Source organism: Fukomys damarensis, unplaced genomic scaffold, assembly GCF_012274545.1.
Source record: "Fukomys damarensis isolate Sample0158 unplaced genomic scaffold, DMR_v1.0_HiC HiC_scaffold_4, whole genome shotgun sequence".
Lineage (NCBI taxonomy): Eukaryota > Metazoa > Chordata > Mammalia > Rodentia > Bathyergidae > Fukomys > Fukomys damarensis.
The window spans coordinates 51,241,521-51,260,773 of NW_022900916.1; the positions used below are offsets into that span (position 1 = coordinate 51,241,521).

Below are 19,253 nucleotides of genomic sequence, written 5' to 3' on the forward strand. Positions count from 1 at the left end.
TTTCTTCTTTGAGGCTTCTAAAAGATTATTCCAATGAGAAATCAGGTAGCTCAAATAATTTCTAATCAATTTATTGCCATCAGGCTGACACATAATAATTGATGGCAGAAACCATGCCTAAACCAACAGGAATATTATTATTCTTGGGATGCAAATCAAGTTTGTCTGAATTCCCTTTGCTTGAATTTTGGAAAAGTAATTATACACTAAAAGTATGAATCAAGTGCTCTGAGAACATTTTATAATGCTCAGTAATTATGGAACCTCTTTTTCTGGCTATATAAAAGTGGGTAAAGTTTTTCTATTAATTAATAGATCTGTGATGTCTTTGTACCTGAGCCTTACCTCTGATGACCTAAGAGTGTACAACTTACTCTTTGGTACTAACTTTGGCCCTGGAAACAACTGGTGTCATAGTTGAGAAAGTTCCTTAAGACAAAAGTTGCCAGAGTCACTTGCAGTATACACTGGCCTGATGGTTAAACCAAATGTTGCCTGGTTCTCAGGCTACAATTGGATTCTAAAGTTTCTGTATGAAACAGATTTTTCATTGGAACACACAACATATGTTGCCTTCATATACGCTTATGTTTATAGTAAATCCTAGAAAACCGTAACATATATTATTTTCAATCATAGAAATTTTCTAGAAGTTCCTAAAAATGTTATTTCAAAGATGCTTACACAATACTCACCCTCCTTTATTAGTCATTTCCAAGTTTCAGTCAACTATGTTGAAAACAGTTAATGAAAAGTTCAACAAATACACAATTCATAATACTTATTATATACTATTCTAAAGCTTACTTGAAAACAAAAAATGTAATGCCATGGCAATTGATCTGATCACCAAGATAGCCAGTAACTAATGAGTGATTCATCTCACTTCATCTTAGATAGCCACTGTATCAGATCACCTCATCCCACGAAGAATAAAGGTGAATATGTAGCAATAAGATATTTCAAGAAAGAAAACAGTAGGTTGGCATAGCTTTTAAAAGAGTATATGTTAAGAACTGCTCTGTTTTTATTATCTTTTATCCCTTACTATGATACATTTATAAATCAAGCTTTATTGTAGGTAGGCGCTATCCAGTTTCAGGCATTCACTGGGGTCTTGAGATATGTCATTTATAGAAGGGTATAGTATAGTAATGTATCAATAACTAGAATATAAAATATAGCATAGTAATATAATAATAACTGATACAGTATGATAATATATCAATAACTTTACCAACTATAAACACAGTTCTATGCTGCTTACAACAGATATGAGTTAAATATAAGGACAAATAAATGCTATGAGTAAAAGAAAAATATAACTTGAAACCACTAAACAAAGGAAAGTTGGTATTGCTATCCTAATATCTGACAGAGAGGACTTTAAGGCCAATAAACAATTAATGTAAATTAAGAAGGATAATTCAAAATGATAAAAAGTTTCAATTATAAAGTAAATATGACACAATCATGCATCACTTAATGATGGAATTATGTTCTTAGAGATGCCTCATTAGGTAATTTTCTTGTTGTGTGAATGTCATAGTGCAATTGTGCAAACCTAGATGGTATACCTATTGCACACATAGGCTATACTATGTGCGTGTGTGTGTGTGTGTGTGTGTGTGTGTGTGTGATAGCTTCCTGCTACTAGGGTTGTGAAGAATCAAACAACATAACATTAAATCAAGAACAAAAAGAAATGGCGCAATGAAGAGTCCCAGAAAAGAAAAGACGCATGAGTCTGCTGCTGGCATAACACGACATGCCATTTTATAATAAACTGTTTTATGAATAAAAGGAAGTGTTAAAATAGTGGTAAAAGTTTCAGATAGCAAATGCAAAAATTAGTAAAATAGCCATTTATTTTCATTATCAAGCATATATCATACAATTTTACGCAATTAGTGGTGTAATATGTTTGCTTACAATAGCATCACTATAAACACAAGTAATGTGTCATACTACAGTGTTATTAGAGCAAGGGCATCACCAGGTAATAGGAATTTTTCAAATCCATTATAATCTTATAAGACCATTGTCCTAGACGCAGTTCGTCATTGACTAAAACATCATACATGGCTCATGACTGCAATTCCAATTATGGTTCAGAAAGGAAAGAAGAAATAAGCAGCAGACATTCAAAATGAGAATTTTTAAACATAGCTTTCAGTAATTCCAGATAAATATACACAAATTAAATAAGATTATAGATGTAAACAGTGTGCTGAATAAATTATCTAATTGAAATATATGAACATATTTTTATCATATAAATAACACGAAAGTGGCAAAATATATATTTTCCTACTGAATCTATAATTTTGTCATAATTAACCACCTCCTGGTACACAAAACAAGTTTCAAAAAAATTTAAACTCTTAACATGACTGATATTTACCTATTCCTGTAAAATTAATCAGTAATAAAATTTAACTTAATACCAAGATATTTGAAATTAAACAATGAATTTCTAAATAATATGTGAGTTACAAAGAGCTTCCAACGAAAGAAAATATTTTCAACTGAATTATTATGAAAATACATGTATCAAGTTATAGGATACAGTTGATGTTGTGCTTAAAGGGAAATCTATAATCTTAACTGTATATAATGGAAACAAAGAATGATTGAAGGGGGACTGAATAAAGGAATTCAGATGTGTGATGTACAAACTCCACACAAGAAATTTTAACATTATGTACTAAAAAATGCACTAATAAAAAGTATCAGTGAACTAGGAGTACACCTTAATAGATATAAAAAGGAAGTAAGTCAAAACCAAAGGAAATAGAAGAAAGGAAAGGATAATGTTAAGAACAGAAATTACTGAAATGTTAAAAACACAGAATCTGGATTATAGACATAATGTAACATAGAACAATAAAAGCAGAAAATAGTATAGTAGAAAATATAGGTGATACAGTGTTTAGTTTTTAGAAACTATACCAAAATGATGGTCCTTTAAAGAAAAACTGATTATGTGTTCGGACTTCATTAAGTAAAAATCTTCGATGAAAACACATTGTTAAAATAATGGGAAGACAAGTCACAACTGGGAGAAAATATTTCTGAAACATGCATCTGATCAAGATTTATATCCAAGATATACAAAGGACTCTTGAAACTTGTCAATAAAAACCTGAAAAAGCTACACACTGTGTGATTTCAACTATATGACATTCTGGAAAAGGTATAACTATTTGCTATGTGGAGTATGGGACATTTTTCGAGTAATGAAAATAATACATATCAGATTTAATGGTGGGTACATGACATTACACACTTGTCAAAACTCATAGAACTATACAAGTCAAAGGGTGAGACCTAATATAGACTATGGACTTTAGTTGATAATACTGTGTTAATATCGGTTCATCAGTTGTAACAGATGCACCACACCGAGGCAAAAATGCTAACAGGAAAAGGGTGAGGAGCAAAAGAGGGAGATTTGAACTCTGTGCTTTTGGACTAATCTATCCTGTAACCTAAAACTGCTCTAAAAATAAAGTCTATTATTTGTTTCTAAAATGTTATAGCCCTTCTTTGTGAGGTCCCGAAGAATGAACCTATAACCTTCACGGAGTCAAAATTCACCAGAATTAAAAAAATATATTTATAATTTTTAAAATTAAAATATTAGGGTTTCACTAATTGGCTATGTTGCTCAGGCTAAGCTAGAATTGTTACCCTCCTCTTTTAGCTTCCCAGAATGAAGGGGATTAAAGGTATATGCCACCACGTCTGGCCAGAGCTATGTTTTTATAAAGCAGAAAAGAAGAAAGAAAGAAAATGGATGATACTTTTGAAAAAAAAAAAAGAATTGATACAATTTATCAATACTGATCCTATAAAAATAACCAGTATAGTAATTGAAAAATAATGAGTATCACTGTAGATTATATAGGCATTTAAATATAAGTTAATTACAAACATTTTTATGTCAGTGAATTTAAAATTCCAGGTAAATACAATTCCTTGAAAAACTTTAGCAAAAGTAGTAAAAAATCCAAACAATTTTACATCTATTAAAAAATTAAATGAGAAACTCCTACACAACAATTCTCTGTAGATCCAGTTGACTTTACCAGTGAATTCTTCCAAAATTTAAGAAACAATATGAGGTATACACAAACTCTTCGTGGATTATTTTGATATTAAAAGTCAACATATTTATTTTACTGTGACAATAGAATAACAGGATAGAAAATAAGATTATTCTCAATATATGCATAAAAGATTTTTGAAAAATTTCAACACTTTTTCAGGATGAAAATGTTCAGCAAATTAAGAGAAGTTGGGGGCATCTTTCATCTGAGAGTATCTACAAAAACCCATTGTAAGCATACTTACTAGAGAAATACAGAAAGCTTCCCCAAGATAAGGGATGAGACAGGGTCTCTATTACATAATCACCTATTCATCAATCTACTGGAAGTTCTAAACTGCAGTAAGCCATGCATAATAATGTAAAATGTTTGGAAAGTAAATAAAGTAATAAGTATTATTATTGAATAAATGTATTATCCCTTAGTCCTGACAGATCTTGATTACAAGAATACTCAAGTATAACTGAATTCAAAGAACTACAGAATTATAGGGAGTATAGTTTATTCAGGCATTGATTAATGTATAATTTTATTAAATAAAGATGAACATAACTCTTAAAGAGTCCAAGTACCAGGGATACAAGACTATGAGTAATGTCAGGCCCTGAAAAGTCAGTGTTTATAAGGAAAAAAACTTTTGCATTGTATTTGATGTAGAAACTTCTACCTTCTTTATTGGCTTGGTTGGATAACTTTTGAGTAGGTACCCCAACACACACTGTAAAGAAAAAAGATACTCCTTCATGGCTCTTTCAGTCAAATTGACTGTTTCATGCTTGTACAAGTTTCATTGGATTCAATTAAAGGCTATCTGTGTCAGAAGACTGCCAATAACCTGCACAGTATTTTTGTAATCTTTGGATACAGATTTGACCTTGTAGGTGTATGGCCTGGGAAATTAATGCAAACTGTATTTTGGCCCCAAATCTCCCATGGCCAGGTGTAGACAACTGTATCCAGTTTCCCAGCCTGAGTATAGATTGGTTTAGTAATAAAGACACTTGCCATTTCTGCCAGCATTTACAAACATCAAACTCTCTTGTAATTGCCTCTCAGTATACTGTGATGACCCATTCTAATGTGCTTCTGAAGGAACAAGCTTGATTATGAGCTGCAACATTCTTGATAACAGAAATATATATTATCACTCTTCCATAATGTACAGTACTTTGTTTGTAAAGAAATTTGTAACTAGTTCTAGTGAAAATGGATTTGAGCAACTGGAATGAGCTTGCCTTCAAAGAACTATATAAGCATGAGGAGGAAGACAGAAAACTTTAGGGACAGGTGTATACTCAAATCACACAGATATGAGAATACCTTAACGTACTTTTTTTATTTCCAGAGTTGGTTAGAACAATATTTCAGATTTGTGCATAGTAACAACCTGATTTTTTAAAAAGGTTGCAAACAGTTAAACTTCTTTAAGTTTGCTACAATGGCTTGAAATATAAAACATATCTTTAAAATATAAGCACTGAGAAATACCTTTAAATTTTCTTCATAAAGAAAAAGTATTTTTGGTTGTGCTTGTTCATTTTGGGGTTGTACTGATTCTGAATTATTTCTAATTAACAAAGAAATGATCTGATATTTCAGTGTGTATGCGGTTATACTGTTGTGCAATGGAGAAAAGTCACTAATGGGTACCTCTCAGGTCAGGACTGAAACTATAGCATTCTTATTTGTTAATTAATGAGTCCAGAACAGGGCTGTGTGTCTAGGATGTCAAACTTTTGTTAGAAGAATAAATTGTTGCTTGCAAGGAAGGCACTGAACCACTGAGCTAATTCCCCAGCCCTACAAAAAATGGCTGCTATCAAGAAATCACACAATAACAAATGCTGGTGGGGTTGTGGGGAGAAAGGAACCCTTCTCCATTGTTGGTGGGAGTGCAGACTGGTGCAACCATTATGGAAATCAATATGGCGATACCTGAAAGAGCTGGGACTAGAGGTTCCATTTGACCTAGCCATCCCTCTGCTGGGTATCCTTCCAAAAGAATTAAAAGAATCATATCACAGTGATATATGCACACCTATGTTTAGCGGCACAATCTGTAATAGCTAAAACTTGGAAACAGCCCATTTGCCCATCATTGGGAACTGGATAAAGAATATGTGCTTTTTCTATAAAATGGAGTGATACTCAGCCATAAAAAATGAGAAATTAGATTCATTCACAGGAAAATGGATACATTTTGAGGATATACTCCTAAGTGAAATAAATAAGTCACACATGTGTAAATACCAAATAGCTTCTCTGGTGTGAAAAACTATAATAGTACACAAGATCCTAATGAGATAATTGACAATGTGAAATAGGAAGAAAAGGGCTAAAGGTGTAGGGAAAGTGGGAAGGAGCAAGGGAAAAGAAAAAAAATATGAGAAAAGGAAAAAATGAAAACAAAGACTTTGTAAATTAGGGTGGGGTGAGGGGTGAAGGGAGGTAAGGGACGAGGGGAAAAAATGAGAACCAAGACCTGTCATGTAAAGGTGCAAGATCCCAGTAATGAATGTAACTGTACTGTATACCTAAAATGTACCAATAAACTCAATGAGAAAAAGAAAAAAAAGGAATTGAGGAGGAGTAGAATTCAACACATCCAATAAGGAGGGAGTGCCAACTACTGGGAAGAGTAGGAAGAAAATCCCAGGCAGTCAGAGACTTCTTTATTGTTTGTTGTTTTTTTTTTAAGAAACCATCAATACTTTAAATTCTGAGGTAACTTAAGAAAAGCATATGCTGGAACAAAAGTTAAAAAAAAACCGATTGGCAGTTAGAGAGTGAGGAATTACAAAGCCAGTTTGTTACATTGAATCTAGATAAGTTTTTGGTTTAAGAAATTATCAGTAAAAATAGGAAATATGAAGAGGAAATAAATGACATTTCAATAAACAAATAATATTCAATGACTTATTTAAAAACAACAACAATAAAGACTGTTTCCTCATAATATAAGTTCTTTATGTTATAAATAACATGCACTTGCTTTCTTGAACGATGAACAGTTTTAAAGCTTGAAGTACTGGGCTTGAAACTACAGTCTTTTAATAAACTGTCTTACTAATTCATTCACTTCATGATTTTCTTTGTCTGTAGGCAGTTTAGATCCCTGAGAAAACACATTTATCTAATGAGTATAGCAGATATTCTATATATGCATGATACAATTAATTCTATATTATGTAAAGGTATGAGATCCCGGTGATTAATGTAATTGTATTATATACCTAAATTGTACCAATAAACTAAAACATCTAAATAAAAAAATAATAACATAAAAACCTAGTAAAAACTTAATTCAATCTTTGTGGTTTTAATGTGAGATGAGCCCAAATAGGCAATGTGAATAAATAGGTTATATCAACAAAAACATGTTCTTAGGAATATAGACCTGCTGTCTTTAAGAAGCTTAAAAAAAAAAAACAGTAAAATTTTACTTTTTGATTTTTTTTTTTTTTAAATAGGCTCTTGCTTTGTAGTGCAGGCTGGTCTTGAATTCACTAGTAGTCCTGGCTGGACTTGAACTCCTGGTAATCCTATCTCAGCCTCCTGACTGCTGGGATTACAGGCATGTGCAACAATGCCTGGCTCTCTTTGATTTTTGAATAGTCCTGTGATTAAAACTGGTTCTCACTTGCTACTTTCTGCATTTTTAAACTTCTTATTAATTTAACCAACCTTTTATTTGTGTTAGTTGTGTAACAATATAAGAGTTCCAAAGTACGAAACTCAGCGCAGTATCTTTCCTTGGTGAACAGTAAATTTGATCTGCCATCCATGTGCCAAGCTTGGCTAAAACAAAGCACTGATCTGGCAGCTGTGGGAATTTATAATGTCACTAATTGTGATTGACAGCCTAATTAAAATGGGGGTGGGGTGAGGGTGGATAGATGATTTGCCTAAACTGAACCTCCCATTAACCCCACAAAACAGTTTGCAAATTTATAAGGCAAAACTGAGATTTCTTTGTTCCTCAAGCGTTTACATTCTCTATACTTTATTAGAGGAATGATGTAACTTATTTAAATATGAGGTGTGATCAAAATATATTTTTAAATGTATTATAATAAAAGACACACTGCCAATGCCTGATGCTCCCTCAAAATATCCACTCTGAACACTCTTATCATGCTTGCCCCTTTCTGAAGCAGTTCTGAAAGCCCTTTTTGTATCTTTACTGCATGTGGCCAAAAATACAATGAATAGCTGCTGCGAGTTCATCCAATGGGAAGTCAGGCTTCTACAAATGGTGGTGTTTTCATTCACCTTATTCATTGAATTCAGTGCCCTGCAATTTCTGGCTACTCCTCAAGTCAAAATGACAATAAAAGGTGAAGTTTTCAATCAGTTCAGGGGATCAAGGCAGCAATTACTACACAACTAAAGACATTCATGAAAGAGGAATTCCAGAACTGCTTCAAAAAGTGGCAAAAACAATGGGACGTGTGTTCAATGTGAATGGGAAAATTTGAGAGGGATCAGTGATAATGTGTCTTTTACTGTAACACATTTAAAAAAATATAAATTCACTATTATTTTGATAATATCTCAATAACATAAAACATTATCAGAGAATGCGTATACATGATTAAAATGGGCCACATTTTGACGTGCAGTGGTAAATCAATATATTGTTTTTGGAACTTATAATTTATATTTTACCTTCATTTCTTCCTTTATTAACTGATTGATTAGAGTAATGGGGATTGAAAACAGTGCCTTTAAATTAAGCCACATCCCCAGCCTTTATTTTTTATTTTGAGAAAGGGTCTTGCTAAATTTCCCATGCTAGGCTTGAAAGTGAGGTCCTTCTACTTCAGCCTCTGAAAGTGCTGGGACTAGGTACCACTATGGTTGGCAAAAATATTTTATAAAAGAGAGCCTTGTAACTTCACCAGACGGCAATGCTTTCCCAAAGACCTAGAAATGTCCTAGATAAAATTAAGTCTTTAATATTTAAAGACCTGGCTTACCAATATATAATGGCTCAATCAGCTGAGAAACTTATGCTGGTGACATATGTTAGCACAATACATATAAAAGAGGGATAGATTATATTGACAGTGTGTGCCACTTTGTCAGTAAATCTAGTACATTTGATTAATGTTAAGTTCTTTGCAAAAATCTGGTACCTAAATATGACGTTACAAAGTGTCTAACAATGTTTCTCAAACATGGGTTACAGAAAAGAAGGCATGTATCTGTCTGGGCTCACAGACATTAGGGAAGACTTTATTTGAAAAGTTTCAAAATGCATGTTACTATGGTTTATTGGGAGATATACAGTTTATAAAATGTAAAATTAATTCTTCAATAATCAGGAAAACACAAAGTAATGGTAAGGCACAATTATGTCATTGATGATTTCAGAGATGGTAAACAAAATAATAATCTTCACTACTGAAAAAGTGCAGAAATAGGTGTACATTCAGAATAGGCAAGCTTGTTTTTCTTTAAATTAGTTCCAGTTTTATGGCTGGGATTAAATATGGAACATATAATTTATATATCAAACATTTTTATTCAGAAAGTTATTATGAATTCAAAATAAAAATATTAGATGCAAAAAGTATACACACAATGTGGAATTTTTTTCTATGGTATAATAAAACTATGTTATAGAAAATATAGAATAGAATTTTTATAATTTATCTGTACTTCATACTTTTTTAGAACTGAAGTGTTAAGAAAATGTATAAAAAATTCTTGAAAAAACTTTAACATCCTTCAGTGCATAGAATATTGGATTGTATAGTCTAAGATACTAATTTTTAAATGGAAATAAAACAAAAGCAGAGATTATTCAACTCTACTATTTGTAGCACTCAGTAGTATGAACTTCATAGAATTTATTGATATACTGCCAAAGAAACTGGATGAAGACAGGTATTTATAACCAAATGAATAAAACTAAAAACAATATAAACAAAGGAGAGTTCAGACAACCATCAAGTGTTTTATCATTCAGTCCATAAAGATGAACTCGATGTCTCAATTTGCTGCAACGAAAGATGAGAGCTAACTGATTATTTGAAGAAACACTTGAGAAGAATGGACATTCACAGAAATATCAAGCTGATGTCAAAAGATCCCATTTTTAACATAATCGAATGCTGCATTTCTTTCATCATCTTAGATATGTTACATGTAATTTTATTATTTTAATACCCATTGTTCTAAAACAATATATTTTAAATACAAAATTCTTGATAGTATAAAGGGACAGGTTAAAAGTAGTTAAAGACTATTACTACAACTTGAAAGTAATTTGGAGAAGAAAGGGTAATCAAGAAGGAGGACAATATTTACAGATTTAGGTTAAAATAGCTCAGTAAGGAAAATAGGACATGATAAGCTGAGTAGACATGGGCAGCAGTGGTATCCCGTGAGAGGCAGAGATGATAAAAGGAGGAACAGCCACTTGTACCTGTTCTAAAAATGTCTTTTTAAATAAAAGGTATTATATTTGTGGAAACTCATTTTTTATGGCATGCATTTCATTTTAAATCATATTAAGGAATACAACAGAATAAGTTAGTAACTACAGTAAGCTCAGCATAAACGAAACTAATAAAGTAAAATATAAGCATTATTTTTAGAATTACATAAAGGCAGCATCTCTAAATAAATTCACTAAGAATGTCACAAAAAGAGAAGTGTTAAGTCATGTAATCATACTTTAAATTTGAAAAGTTTTTTTTTAAATAGAACATTTTTAACAGCTAGCTGATCTGACACAAATTTCATACTAATTGGATTTATGTTTTTAAGATACAACAGCGTCTCAGTTCTTCCTATCTTTTCAACTGTCCACAACAGTAGCCATAAGATGCATATGTTTTTAAATTTTGAGTCCAATAACTCAAAATTAAATAAAAACACACTAAGTTCCTTAGTCACACAGTAGTATTTTAAGTGCTCAGTAGCCACACTGGGTTAGCAGAGGTGCTGGGGGTGCAGATACGAATACAGATGTCACTGTAAAATGTTCTATGGACAAAGTGGGGAGTGGGGAGATAGCACATGGCCTCCTAAGTAGCTTATTTGTAAGTAGAAATAAAGCTGCTCTCAGAAGCAAGTTGAAAGCCTCTATGTACGACAGATTTTGGGACCGTTGTCTGTTTTGATTCCAATCAGATCAAGAACACTTCCGCCATTTTTTAGACTGAGAGTCATGGACACAGATAAGATCTTCCCTAAGGTCACACACACAGTGTGTGGCAGACCCAGGTGCAGAATGGAAGATCTTACATTGTCAGAGATTATGCTGGCAAAAAGAAAATCTCGATGTGGTTTCCACTCAAAATACAACTGAACACAATTCACTATGAAGTAATTAAGTATAGAAATTATGATCACACTTCTCAAAGTTTCTGTAATTATATCACTAGATATCATAGCATTCTGACAGTCTGATTTTAAATGATTTGATGTAAAGAATATCTAAAATATTTTCCATGTTAGACACATATTTAAAGGCTGAATGGATTGATTGCTACAGAATAATAGTAAAAATAAGAAAATTGAGCAAATGGATCAGTTCAAATTTTAGCGTGGGTGAATGTGCCTTAGATGCGAAGGTGGTCAGTGTCAGTTCAAAGCAAGCATTCCCTTGGAATTTAATGTGCTGTTTTAGTCAGGAAAATAATGAAGAATCAAAAAGTATTTCAAATGCTCATTGAGATATTTAGAAAGAAGATTATTACTCAATTGGCTAGAGAATAAAAGTATTTTGATAAAAGGCACTGGGTTAAAAGAACATGGTTCTGGAAGCGCAAAGCTACTGAATTAAATTTGAAGTTTCCTTTGTTACTAATATTTCTGACTCTACAACTTTCCATAAAAAAGCACATAGTATAGTCATATTATACTTTAGTTCTTAATCCAACTGGGCATCTTTTGCATCGCCAAGAATATAACATTCTTACCTTTTCTCTGCTTCTCCCTAGATATTCATTCATCATCTTCTTCCTCTGCCAAACAAAAATACCAGCCTGTACCATATTCTAGAATACAGCAACAGTCTACTGTCAAATAGAATTCTATTGTGAAATACAGTATATTGTATTGTTAAAAGATTTCAGAGCAAGAAGGGTCCCAGAAGGTCATACATAGCTCTAACACTTCTTTCAATATTTCGGAATGTAAGAAATGCCACAGTAGTGTTTATCTCACTTACATAACCCTTTCCATAGGAACAGGCTTGAAAAGTTAAGATAGGACCTTGTAGGCAACCTGCAGGCAGCCTGAGAGAAGGCTACATCCATATAGTCCTTTCTGGTCCTTGACCTACAGTGTGGAGAGTCAGGCTCAAGAAATAGCAGGCTCAAACAAAATGGCCAAGTTTTTCCTTCTACCATTTTTCCAAGATCATGCTTGGAGATTTTCATGATAGCTTCATTTTTAAGCAGAATTTCTTTGGGTAATATTTTTAATTCTAAGGAAGGAAAATAAAGTCATTCCAATTGGTTTTGGTAAGAATTAAAATAAGCTGAAATGAAATGAATAGTAAGCAAAATCTGGGCTCTAGAAAGGATTTTATAAATTGGTGAGCCACAACACACACTGCTGCTTAGGTAGAACATGGCATCAGAGCCCATTACCTGGCATTTTGTAACATGGACATGTATACAGAGGGTAATCATGACTTTTTAAAATTCTCATGTTAATCGTACAATATTTTATTTAAACCAATTTCTGACATCCATATTAGTATAATAGAAAAGTACCCAAGTAAACCACTATTTCTCTCTCTCTCTCTCTCTCTCTCTCTCTGTTATAAGAATAATAGAACTGCGCCAGTGCTGGGGAAAAAAGAAAAGGTGCTAGGATAGGATCAGAAAGTTTCAGAAACCCAGTAGAAAGGGACCAGAGAAAAGGGCTTAGATCCACAAACAAAAAAGATGAAAAATTGTACCTGAAATACCAGTAGTAAGCTCTTTCTCCCCAGGGAACATAGTTAGGATGGGCCAGCCTGCAGTCATCAGGGAATTAATTGAAATCCCTCCTTGCAAATGAGCAGGCCCATAAAACAGCCATGCCTCCCCACCCCTCGCCCAGTATGGGGTGTGCTTTCTCACAGACATGATATTTGCTCCAGGATAAAGTTTGAAGGGTTAATAATTAGACTAAGAAAATTAATCTTTTGCCTGAAGAAAGCACCGGACTTTGGTGAAGGAAAGTGAAAGAGAGCAGGGAAGAGTTCAGAGTTAAATCCCAGCCCCAACTAAAATGTTCACACTGTTCACGGTAGAGTGCTGCAGTAAGGGCCCTGCTGCTAACTTGGGATGCTCAGTCCTAAAGTGAAGACCTGCTGTGAAGTCTGTTGGTCAAGCCATTTTCATTTAAGAGAGAAGCTCACTGTAGAAAGAAACCTACACAACTATGCAGAATATTTACTCCAGTTATCAATCCGATTAATCAGCCTAGTCTTGATTCATGTATTGAACAAACAAATGCAAAACATTTGCTATTTGAAGAAAATCAACAGCGTGGGAAGGAATGAAATAAAGAAAATCTAACAAATGTCTTAGGTGTCAAAACATAAAGCAGATAATTTAGGGAACTGAAGAAAGCTTTAAGAAAGGTATTAAGTGACTCAAAACAGCTGGCTAGTTGTTACTTTTATTAAATAGCCGTCATTTATGATACATAATCAATAAATCAAAAAGTACAAACAAATCAATTGTTTGATTAGCAAAGATAACAATCACAAAAACTGAAAATAATAGAAGTAGCAAAAATGGTGGTAGCAGTTCCTATTCTGTAGCAGAGTCACCATAGTCTAGCTGTAGTTGACAAATTAAGAATTGAAGTAGTAATAACATGACAATCCAGCAGAAACAGTTTGTTAATTGGGAGTGGGGGTAAGAAACTGTTTCTATTTTGCTTATTTTTAAGAGTCTATATGTGGAGACAGTGATGTAATTACAAACATGGGCCATCACATCTGGCTCATGGACTACTTTTCAATACATTGACATCTTCATATATTTCAAATGACTGTTATGAGAGAAAGCTCCCTACAAAATTGTAGTTAAAATGAAATGTACCCAATTAAAGCATAATACATACCACTATTTCAGAACTAAGAAACAGAAATAATTTACATCAATATAATATTTAGAAATACTTTATTTTAAGACTAAGTAATTTTTAAAAATTAGATGAAATCTAAGAACTGGTTAAGCTATAACACTATGGCAAGTCAATATTAAATGTATAAAAATGAAAATATTGTTAAAATATATGTGCATATTTAATGCATCAGGTAAAGTCATCAAGCATTCTATGAAGTGTCATTTAACTTAACAAATGATAAGGCATTTATAAATGGAATCTTAATAGAAGAGTAAACACTGAAAATACTGTACCTCCATTAACTCACATTACAGTAAATCTTTTTATCCTCTACACTCACAAATAATTTTTACTCTTGAAATAGTTATAGGAAATATCAGAGAGTAAGTGATAAAAAACTGGGTTTTTACTTCACACTGTTCAATAGGTCTGCTTCAGTTCCATTACTATGTCTGCCTCACATTTAAGTTACCAGGGAAAGAATTTAGTCAAGCAAGCTAAGTTGTATTTTGTAGGCAAAACTTTTAAAATATTATGTTATATAATTATTGTATTTTTAAATTAAATTTATTCAAATCAGGTCCTTTGTGCATAAACAATTTTGTCTTACACATGTTCACACACACACATCCCAAACAGTTAAGAACTATACTAAATATAATCACAGGACATATATTGTATTTTCCGTAGTTTCGATTGTTACATTAAATGTACAGAAAAACGTAAGGATCCTATTTCTCTAAATTATAATTGTAAATTATAAATTTATGAATTCTAAATTCTAAATTATACAATTGTATCTTAAAGCACATTAAAATATACAGCCATACATAAACTCCCACAAATTTTTTATTAGTAATATATATGAGTTATACTCTAGTGGTCTTAACTTTGGAATATTTATATATTCATATAACATACTTTGATATTAGCCTGCTTACCCTTTCCTCTCCTTTCCTCTTACTCTCACCTTTTTTCTCCTAGTCCATTTTCTCCTTTCATGTCATCTCTCTCTCTTTACATTCTACACATATATTTTAAAACAACACACTGGAATGTGTATTTTTCAATAAGTGTGCTCTACAAAATTGTTTTCTTAAACTTTATCGGGCATATAAATTAACTGAAACTCTTGTTAGAACGCAGATGGTAATTCAACAGGTCTGTGGTGAGGCCTGAGACTCTGCATGGCTAATAAATTCCCAGGAGAAGTGAGGTAGCTCATAGAACACACTTCGTAGGGAGAAGCTCAGGAATGAATGTCTCCCGGCTTCACTAATCATGAGTCAACCACCTGGAGCAGTTGGCATAAACAGATTTTTCTGACCTTTTCACTAAAAGTAATAAATCTCTAAGTTTGGGGCACATTTCAGAAAAATGTGCCCCAGACAGTTGTCAAAGTATAGAAAACATTTAAAGAATAGCAAACTTAATAAAACAACAACAACAACACTCCTTCCATTCTTCATATTATTTACAAAACTATTTACATATGGTATCAGAAAATTTTTTCTTGGTCATAAAAAAACTACTGCAGGATGATACATGGAACAAAGAAAAAAATTTGGAAAACTGCGTACCATTCATTATGTTTCCATTCAAAGTTACTTCCCTCTCGAGGGTACAGTTATTTTGATTAAGCATAACAAATGACAAAAAGAAAGCAAAGTTCCAAAGATGCAAAGCAAAGTATTAGTTTTAAAGCACCTAGAATGTGTTAGACAGGGTTACTTTTGTGTATGACAATACTTATACTATTCTGTAGAGGGGAAATATGAGATAATTTATCCTCAGACAGTCACACTCTGGCAAAGAAAATGAACAAAGGTAGAGTGGGTTTCCATTCCATGCAGGTTTTATGGGAGGAGATGAAAGTTTCTCAGCCAGATCTGATGGGGACACTATGAACTGTACCACTTGGGGTAGCAGAAAGGAAGCTGACAATGGCCAGAGGTGAAAAAAAGTGGGAACATATTTAGGGCAGAGTGAATACTTGATTAATTTTGGGAGTAGGTTAAAAATAGGGAGTGACAAGACACATGACAGGAGGGGAGAGTTTAGAAAAATAGCACAGACTAAAGAATGCCAAATAAGTGTTGTAACTGTCAAACAGAAGAGAAGATTTAGTGAGAATAAAGTGTTGGTTTAAGAAAGACAAGGAAATATAAACTGATAGGAAAAATAGAGGAAAGTTTGGTTTGAATCTTTAAAAAATCATCAAAATTTGAGAGCAAGAATTGGAACACCACCTAATAACTGTCAAATTCTTTTTCTGTACTAGTTTGAAGGGGGTGGAGCTGAAATCCCTGGTTCATAAAAGGCTTAGAGCAGTAAAGTAAAAGGTGTAAAACTAGAGTAAGAACCTTCAAATATTCAGGTGCTGTTCTAATGTGTATGTGTGGAGACTTTCTTAAAAGAACATTTGGGGTTGAGTAAAACAAAATGAGTAAAATATCACACAAAGATATACAGAATACACCTTGGACTTAGATCTGAATTAGAAACTTGGCTCAATCAAATGCTAAAATGTGAATCCAGGCAGGTTATGGTACTTCTCAGTAATGCTGCTTCTTTAAGAGAAAACTTAAGGGTAAATGGACGCAATAAAATTACTACAAAGGACTGATGCAACTCAAAGAGTGGGCTTTGGCTAAAGTGATTCATGGCCATTTTTGCCTCATAAAGCCAGACATATTTGTTATCTGTTCAAAGCCATAAGAGCAAAACAGAAAAACAATTTAATTCACTTTGGAGAGAATCAGCAAATTTTCTCAAAAAGTGCCTGGGGTGGAGGGAGAAATAAAAAAAATATTTTGGCTAGGATGTTAAAATAAATTATTGTCAGTAAAAATGACAGAGGAACTTCTTGCTCAGATGTCCCAGAAAATAATTCGAGAGTATATACTTTGAAATGTAAATCACCAATTCATGAAACTGTACAGTTTAAGATCCACTTTGTAAGCAGAGACATTATCTGCTGCGAGTGGGCAACTATTTTTCTGAGAGGGATTGTTTACTGCTGTCAGCCATCAATTTAAGAGTAAACACGTGTTTCAGGCTCTTCCCTGGGAATGACAGACAAAGGCAAACTGATGGAGAGAAGTGGAAAACAAAGCCCAGGGATTGGCTTCAGGACAATTACCTGGACACAACAGAGAGAAAACTTGGTTGGGGACAGACGGAAAGGAGGGTATGCAGCTCAGAACTGAGGATAGATCAGCACAGATGGAGTGGTGAAGACTCACTGGGAACTCCAGGAGCACGGTCCCTGCTTGTGTCTTCTGTTGTTTGTTTTTGCTTTCTTATGTTTTAGTTCCAATCTTATCAAGACAATAGACGGGGTTTTGAGGCTTTTCTTACCACAACTTTGCATCCATATTTTATGTACTAAATGTGAATTTAAGCAGTTACATGTATATCTAAGGAGAATTTTGTTGCTGGGGTTATTGAGCTGCTATTGCAATTTAAAAGTTACTATACAGTGTAAAAGGGACCTCGTATTACTTCCAGAAAGATTTTCCTCATCCATTCCTTTGTTCATAGACACATAGGCTTCCCACCTGTAACCTTGATGTCATCATTTTCTATTCATTCACCTTTCAAACTGTGTTTCAGTTCTATTCATTTCCATTTTGCATTTTTCATCTTTTAATTTCCTCTCTCCCTAGGACCTTCTTCCATTTTGCTTTCCTCTCCAGCCACCATTTTATCATCTTCCCCTTTATTAGAATTTTTCCCAAAGGGCTAGTGTATTGCTTGTCATTTTTACATATTCCCATTTCAGTCACCATTGAAGTCACTGCAACGGAGTGACTGTTAACTGAGGGTGTTTAACAAACTTGCCACGATTAACAGTTTTCTGTCGGTCTCATTCTACAGTCCTAAAACTACACTTCTGCCTGTGCTATGCCAACCACTCATAGCTTTGAAATAACCTCTTTCAGGTTTACAGGGAATGGGGGGATAAGTAGGCAGAGAACAGAAGATTCTCAGCGGGATGAATACATGCTGTGATACTACAATGGTAGGTTCACATAATATATCTTTGTCCAAATCTGTAGCACAGACAGCACCAAGAGTGAACCATGATATAATGGACAGCATTTTAAGGATGATTCAATATAGTATCTTAATGGTGACAATCATGTCACTTTGGTAGAGATGTTGATCTTGCAAGGCTATAGGGGTGGAGGATGTATGGGAAAGCACTATATCTCCATCTCAATTTGTCTGTGAACCTAAAGCTGTTATTTAAAAAATATTGATTAAAAAAGAAGATCTTGTGCATGTGTGTGTGTGCTTTTTCTCCTGTCCTCAGACCACTGGCTCCTAGGTCTCCACTGTCTCACATTCACATTCCTTGCTGCTTCTTTCTTCCCTTCGCTGGGGTCTCAGACTTCTCTGTGCCCCTTCATCTTCCCAATCTCCAAGATTATGTATGTACCTCTCTCTACAACTTCCAAAAGTGCGTCATCTCCAGTGGAGTGCTCTCAGTCAGAGCTGAAGAGGTCACTGCTCAGTAAAATCTGTCACCTCCAGGTTCCAACTGTTCTTCCAAACCTCCGAATAATCCTCAGTTCTAGGACACCAGGCTCACAATCAATCAAGCAAAGTACAATAGCTAGGTAGAAAATTCCAAGAATCTCAGTCTCTTGTATTTCTCTAATTATCAACATAGTTTTAAAAATAAAACCATTGTATTCTTCCTTAAGTTCATCACGTTATTTCCTTATTTTGTTCTCCTAGTTAAGATTACTACCGTTGGTTATTTGTGGAAAACATCCCCTAAACTGGATACATAAATCCCAATTTTTTTCATTCCAATCAGTTCTTCCTCTTTGTCCCATGGATGTCTCTAAGTAGGATGGTCAAATTATATTGCACACACTCCTTTGTTTAAAAAGTTTTAGAGCACTGGGGTCTTTTTTTAAAAAGGCATTAAAACTTGACATGATGCCATGTACCTATAATTCCAGCATGCTGTGAGGTTGAGGCAGGAGCACCTCAAAAAGTTCAACTTTTGGATACACACACACACACACACACACACACACA

General features: G+C 33.7%; 1 protein-coding gene across 1 annotated transcript in view; it reads right to left on the reverse strand.

The window, feature by feature from the left end:
* The window catches only part of Foxp2 (forkhead box P2), a 426,522-nt gene that overhangs the window by 86,336 nt on the left and 320,933 nt on the right, over positions 1–19,253 (reverse strand). The window contains exon 7 of the mRNA XM_033758206.1: positions 16,108–16,146. Coding sequence (XP_033614097.1) covers positions 16,108–16,146 — 39 coding nt within the window. The remainder of the gene's footprint in view (positions 1–16,107; positions 16,147–19,253) is intronic.